This window comes from Nematostella vectensis, chromosome 8 (genome assembly GCF_932526225.1).
Source record: "Nematostella vectensis chromosome 8, jaNemVect1.1, whole genome shotgun sequence".
Taxonomy (NCBI): Eukaryota; Metazoa; Cnidaria; class Anthozoa; order Actiniaria; family Edwardsiidae; genus Nematostella; species Nematostella vectensis.
In genome coordinates, this window is record NC_064041.1 from 9,222,355 (window position 1) to 9,228,927 (window position 6,573).

Here is a 6,573-nt window from a genome sequence, read left to right on the forward strand (position 1 = left end):
GACACAAGCACGATATGGAATTTTGTTACGGTCGTCCCGTGTTTTCAACGTTAACTTGCCCAACATGAATCTTGTTTTTTCCTTTAAATACAAAACAGAAACAAAAACCAAAAAAAAAAAAAAAATTGAAGGCCCTGCTTATAAAACCTTAATGCTGATATCAGTTAAACACTCACTAGCGAATATTTGTTTGTTTTTGCTTTTACACGAGATCCTAGCGCGATATTATGCTATGCAAACAGCGTCTGCTGTTTGCGGAATGGCCTCGCAAAGCTTCTGGTATTGAGTATTTGAGCAATACAGCCCGCACCCAATGACCTGTGGGTCAGCTTCATAATTGAGCACTGTACCGCACTTAAAAACGCCTCGACCGACCTCTTTAAGGCCAACTTCGCAGAAACATTGCATAGAGGAAGCCATAATGACTAGTCTAGCTGCACAATGCTATACCTTTGGGCTAAAAATAATTTTGCATTCTTATAGACTTTTGACTGTGTCCCACACATAACTGCCATCCCCTAGAACCCAGACCCAGATATCTAGCATTCCTTACATAGCAACCAACCCCTAGATCCCAGACCCTTAGCATATCGATCAAACACGGCGACCATTTCTTGCGTGACCTTGTATAAACAAAAACAGCGTCTTAAAACGCATAATCCCAAACGAAACTCATTAAAAATGACTCCGATTCCTACTCCAACACAAGCCACCATTGCTTTTCCATCATAAGGAAACAATGTTCAGACTTCTAGGCAGCCCTCTACGATAAGAAACAAAATAGTACAACCACTAGAAATGGACCTACGCTGAAGGAAAAATACCTCAACCACGTTCTCAAACCTAGCGGTACGCATAAAATCGCTCCAAACACAGATAAACAAATGGCTAGTTTGGTATGTACCACGTCGAGAGCGTGATAGGCCTCTATAAACACTGGGAGGGAAGCTAGCAGAGCATTCCTCTCTACCAGTGAACAAGCCTTGCGCGGATCCCGTGAACCATTTTAGAGGACCTGGCTGATTTGATGTTGCGGCGTGCCATCATCGTAGGGAGAAAGTGGCGAGGATACATAAACATCAGTAAAGCCCACCACCTCGGTAAAAAGCATGAAGGCAAGAGGTACACTAAGCACAAACGTAGCCTGGAGATAACCCTAAAAAGAACAGGAAATAAAACCTTAAACTGCCCCCCCCCCCGCCTTTTTTTTTTCAAAACGGAAATAAAAGCTAATAACATATGCACCATCCAACCGTATTACAGAGATATGACAACACATCATACAACGATACAGCTATGACCTTATACTACCCCCTGGATGATAAACACACAGCACTACGTCAACGCGGCCCGTTTAGCGGAACCCTGAGCGTAACAAAAAATGCGCCACCAATGCATTCCTTTCCTCCCCTAAACACCAGAGCACCCCATATACCGATACTTGATACGCACGCATTCCTTTCCCCCCCTAGGTCCCAGCCCACACATACCGATACTTCCTTTAAGCCAGGTGTGGCACATTCACCACATTCTGCGCATTCCTGCCGTCCCCTATACTCACACCCCTTACTACTCAGATATCTAAACGATTTCAGCCCATATGTAGTAGTGTTTACTTTAGGTAAAGTCATTTTTGCATCTCCTCGGAGGTTATAACTGGAGTCCCTGATATTGATCAGCTCAGAAATACTTGAAGGGACCTTACTACTTTTAGAACTAATTTTGAAAACTTTAGATCACATTTTTTAGCCTTTGATTTGCTGCAGTTTTATGGCCATTTGATTCTAGCAGTTTTTGTAACTTGACTGGTGGTCACAGTATAAGAAGCGAAGCGCCCTTTCATTTACTTTTTCTAATTTGTCAGACAGACGCTTGCTGCAGGAATGCCACGTTTCGGAGCAATAGTTTAAATGGGGGGCGATAAAAGCTTGGTGAAGTTTGACATGTAAGTCCAGTGGGAGCATCTTTCTCATTCGTCGTAGAACTGCAGTTTGTTGGCTGTCCTTCCGACAGATTTTTGCAACTTGGCCTTCAAATTTTAACTGATTATCAAGCAGCTGTAGTTCCTTTACAGTGGGGATGGCAGTGCCCTCGCATTTAAATACGGGGTTGTCTGTTGTCTTGCCAATAACCATAGCTTTATATTTTTCATGATTTTTCCTAATGTCGTTTTCCTCATACCATGCATCAGTCTTGCTGAGGTCGCAATTTATAGCCTGTTCCACTTGGTGGATTGTGTTTCCCGCGAAGAATATCTGGGTATCGTCCGCGTAGGTGGAGAGAGTGGTATGACGTGCTGTAAATTGCTCATAAATATGTTAAAAATAGCGGGCCCATTATTGACCCATGGGGGATTACCTTGGAAATGGTTTGCCAAGAGGAGCATGTATCTCCGAGTTTTACCCGCTGTTTCCGGTCACTTAGGTAGTTTCTAAGCAGTACTAACAGCATTTTCGTGATTCATAACAGTCTAGGCGATTTTCCACCCTCATCTCGGTTCACCTCCTCCCCACTCGTAATAAAATGCCACAATTTAGGAAGGTTCACGGGCTGGCAATCACAACTTTGACTCTTCGAGACAACTATTTTGGCAGAAAACGGACACCTTCTCCCTCTAAAATCCTATATGCCATGGAAGAATAGTTTATAAACACATCTCTTGGAAAAAATAATCCAAAAGACCAGAATTTTCCTGCAATTTTTCACTGCAAAGTCGAAATTTATCGTCCTTCCAGAGTGCTGAAAAACTGTCGGCCACAGAGCGCGGTCGGGGCCTGGACACAATAGAAAATACAATGCAATGCCATGGCAACCACTGAGACCATTGTATTCTCTATTGTGTCCAGGGGCCGGTTCCTGAAAGCTTAGTTAGCAGTTATCGGTTGATAAATATGCACTTTATCCCCAGATAAATGTATTCGTAGATAAATTGGGTTCCTGAACCAGCCGATAAAGTTATCCTCTGATAAAGTAGCAGATAAAGTTAGCAGAGGTCGGGAGGACCCGATAAGTCGCTATCTGCCGATAAGTCATGTAATACAAGATGGCGGATGAGCTGTTGCCACGGTTATTAGTAGAACACGGGGCTCCCAAGCTTGGGAATAAAACTCAAAACTCGTACTATTGGGGTATTAGAGAAGGAAAAACGTCAAATTAACATAGATTTAAAACTCTCCAGCATTTATCTAGTTATATAAATGCTAGGGTGTCGCTCGAAGATGATCATTAGCGCTTATAACATATTGGTTTCAAATGACAAGTTGGGAAGCCTGTGGTGATTCAAAATGGCGCGGTTTTCGTACTTTTGTTTGAAAAACTCGAAGTATCCCGAGACAATGAGCGACGTCCAATATGTGAAACTGAAGCTTTCAATTTCAAGTTGGCGTCAATGGGACACTTCAATTGCTTGCATGTCGAACGAGCGCTTTTTTAACCTAAAAAACAAAGTTAGGACTGAATGGAGGCGATTGCAGTCAACATAGAGATGTTATGAAGATTCCCTGGTGAAATAAAACGAAAATTAAGGTAAACTGGGCTCATATTTGCTGATTTACCGGGTTTCCTGTGTACAATTTACTCGTCAAACCAGTTTTCTTGTCGCTTATCTACCGATAGCTATAGGAGGAATAACTTTGCTTTCAGGAACCAGATTGTATCGGTCGGATAGCTATCCACCGCTAAGCAAATTTAACCTATCGGCAAATAAATTATTTGACTTTTCAGAAACCGGCCCCAGGCCGCAAGCCATTCTTTATAACGAGTCAGTAGCCACTTGCACCCTTGACCGGTGACCGGTGCTTTTGGACAGTTAGTCGCGCTCGGCCGAACTGGAGACGAGAGCAAACTATATTACCCTCCCCGCCAGGTGGAAAACACGCGAGCCTATCACCGGCTCATTGGATTCGGATTTCATACTTTTTCAAGATCTAAAACTCAGAAATTTTCAGTTGGCGGAGGGACAGGTAAGTAATACATGAGAGATTATTACGGTGCACTCCTTCAGAAAATCCCCTAGTACTTGTAGTACTTAAAGTGAAGTATACTTCGTAATCAGACATCACTAAGGATCGAGTTACCTAAGGCTTTAAGAAGTCCGTGAGCCATTTTAAACTACCGGGACGGTTTGAAAACTCGCTTGGTGATCGGGTTAACCGGGCAAAGGGGATTCAAACGGGGGTGCGCAGTGTGCGCTCCCCCCCCCCCCCCCCACCCCCCTTTCCGGCCAAAAAGTGAGCCATTTCTTATTAAGGAATCCTTTTCAATATCCTTTTCACATAGGATACCTATGACTGCGCATCACCCCCCTTCCCCCCATAACCATCACGGTTAATCCTGGGAACGCGCTTGAGTCATGTTTAGCGACCCTAGAGAGCAAATGTGAAGGTCGTAAACAAAATATTTTTTATCTCAGCATGTGCATTACATTTCATTCCATTCATGCATATTACATAGTATCCTTCTTTCTGCATCGAAAGCAATATGTGAGTTCTATTTATTAGCATCACTGCATCCATAATCTACACCACCTTTAATGAGTTTGTTAGCAAGAGTCTCTATGTGATTAAACGTGATATTGATAGAATGCGTTTTTGGACGCCAAAATTGATCCTTCTCAAAATGCCTTTGAGTTTTAAATTGTATCTCTTGATCTCTTGGTTTGCAACTACAGTTTTTGTACTAAACTCCCAAATCTGCGATTTCATTTGCGCGTGCGTTGCGGTCGCTGATTATAAATATCTAATTTTATTTTAGGATTTGCAAACTAGAAGCACTGGTGATTATGTTCGCCAAAGATCAGATCGATCGCACTCTTTGAAGGGGCTACTAAGCGGGTTTCAATTTGAGCGAAGTTTTTAAAACAATTACCAGCGAGGTACATTAATATCTACCATAAAACCTAGCATATAGTGTATGTACGCAAGTGCTGTGTGAGTTGAATTTAAGGATAGTGGAAAGGGTCGTCGACCGGCTCTCGTAGAATGTGTCTAATATTTAACGAAATATTGCGAATAATATATCGTTTTAAAGCTGAATAACGAGCACCAAATTAGTTGTGGGATGCTGTGTCTAAAAAGGATTAAAGGATTTGTGACACCTTTCGTGTTATGTCTATATTCGACGTTAAACGAACTTTCCTTTTAACTCGCGATTCTTTTGAGATAAAAAGAAAATTCTTTTTTGGAAATTGTAGTTTATTTGTTACCAAATCAATTCGAAATTAAAAAAAAAATTGGGTCAGAGAGTGCTTCTGACCCTTTCCACTATCCCTAACATGACGTGAGATATGTCACAGTGACTTAGTAATTGATGCGATATACGTCATTGGCCCAGGCTCCCCCGTTCCCGCCGCTGCAGCCAGTTGAGGGACCATACTTGTTGTAAGTGTGATGTGCGTCTGGGCTGTTAAAGCAATATGTTCCTGCCTGCATTGCGAATACTATGTTTCCGCGTCTAAGGGCTTCTTTAAAACACTTCTCTAGAGTTGATGGATGAATCCAAGGTAACGCGATGGCCCGATCCTCCGTGTCTTTGAAACATCCAACATGCGAATAGGCCGTTAAACCTAAAAGAAAAAAATCAAGATGTTATTTTAATACGTCCATATAATTGTTTGGGATATGATATGTATAACTGCCACGAAACTGTAAAAATGTCAGCAAATAACTTCCAGCCACCCTATAACTATGAGAAATCATGGCTACGTGGCGGTGCTTATTGCACTTGGAGGAGTCAATAGTGTTTGCACAAGTAGCGCTCTTTTGACCTAAGTTGTTTTCAGGATAACATTCGTCAATATCTAATTAGTAGCCACAAGCTCATTTGCGTCTGATTTTCTATTATGTTTTTAACCAATGACAGTATATATTAATTCTTTACCTGTACAGTTTACGCCGTTTCCAGTATACCGAGATCTGCAAGTGCAGGTGAAGGATCCAGCGGTATTCGCGCACGTGGCATTCGCATGACAATTGTTTACATCAAGGGAGCACTCGTCGATGTCTGAAAGATAAAGAAACAAAAAAGAGACAAATGTTCTGTGATATGTAATTATTTTAAAAAAATTATGTATTGCTGTTGCATACCTAAGCAGTTCTGTACTCAGAACCCACCGGCAAACCCAACTTTACACGCGCAGCTAAATGAGGCAATAGTGTTTTTGCACGTGGCGCTCGTGTTGTAGAGGTATTGCATACAACTTAATCGTGCAGTCTAAATTAGCCATTTAAAAAGAAGCAGTTATTGCAGTCGATGATATAGATACTGGGAAATAACATAACCAATATTTTATAATCGCCTGAGTTAATTGTTGGAGACTGTCGATCAATTTCGTCTTAAACCGAACTTAATATATGAGCTACGAACATGCTATAGAAATGCTATTACACCGCAAAATGCAATAACTTTCGCGCAAAATGTAATCTTAACGCGAAATGTAATAACTGTCAACGCAAAATGTAATCTTAAAGCGAAGTCAACTTTTAGCTTTTAGTCAATAGATAAAGTTCTTACATTATGAGTAATACATTTGGCGTTGAATATTTTGTTGCAATTCGCATTGAAAAGTTGTAAATT

The 6,573-nt window shown here is 41.4% G+C and overlaps 1 protein-coding gene across 1 annotated transcript; it reads right to left on the reverse strand.

The window, feature by feature from the left end:
* Positions 1 to 5,297: 5,297 nt before the first annotated feature.
* LOC125570305 (epidermal growth factor-like protein 6) lies at positions 5,298 to 6,192 on the reverse strand. Its single transcript, XM_048731850.1, has 3 exons — positions 6,111 to 6,192; positions 5,878 to 6,000; positions 5,298 to 5,563 (listed from the first exon to the last, which is right to left on the reverse strand). The coding sequence occupies exons 1-3, from the start codon at positions 6,190 to 6,192 to the stop codon at positions 5,298 to 5,300; spliced, it is 471 nt and encodes a 156-aa protein (XP_048587807.1).
* Between the last annotated feature and the right edge of the window lie 381 nt (positions 6,193 to 6,573).

What these genes read in the sequence shown, in the direction of transcription:
- LOC125570305 (XM_048731850.1), bottom strand. Translation starts at nt 6,192, where the DNA reads ATGCAATACCTCTACAACACGAGCGCCACGTGCAAAAACACTATTGCC. An exon ending in GTGTAAAGTTGGGTTTGCCG is followed by an intron (nt 6,001 to 6,110) that starts GTGGGTTCTGAG and finishes TTTATCTTTCAG; the next exon opens with ACATCGACGAGTGCTCCCTT. An exon ending in AAACGGCGTAAACTGTACAG is followed by an intron (nt 5,564 to 5,877) that starts GTAAAGAATTAA and finishes TTTTTCTTTTAG; the next exon opens with GTTTAACGGCCTATTCGCAT.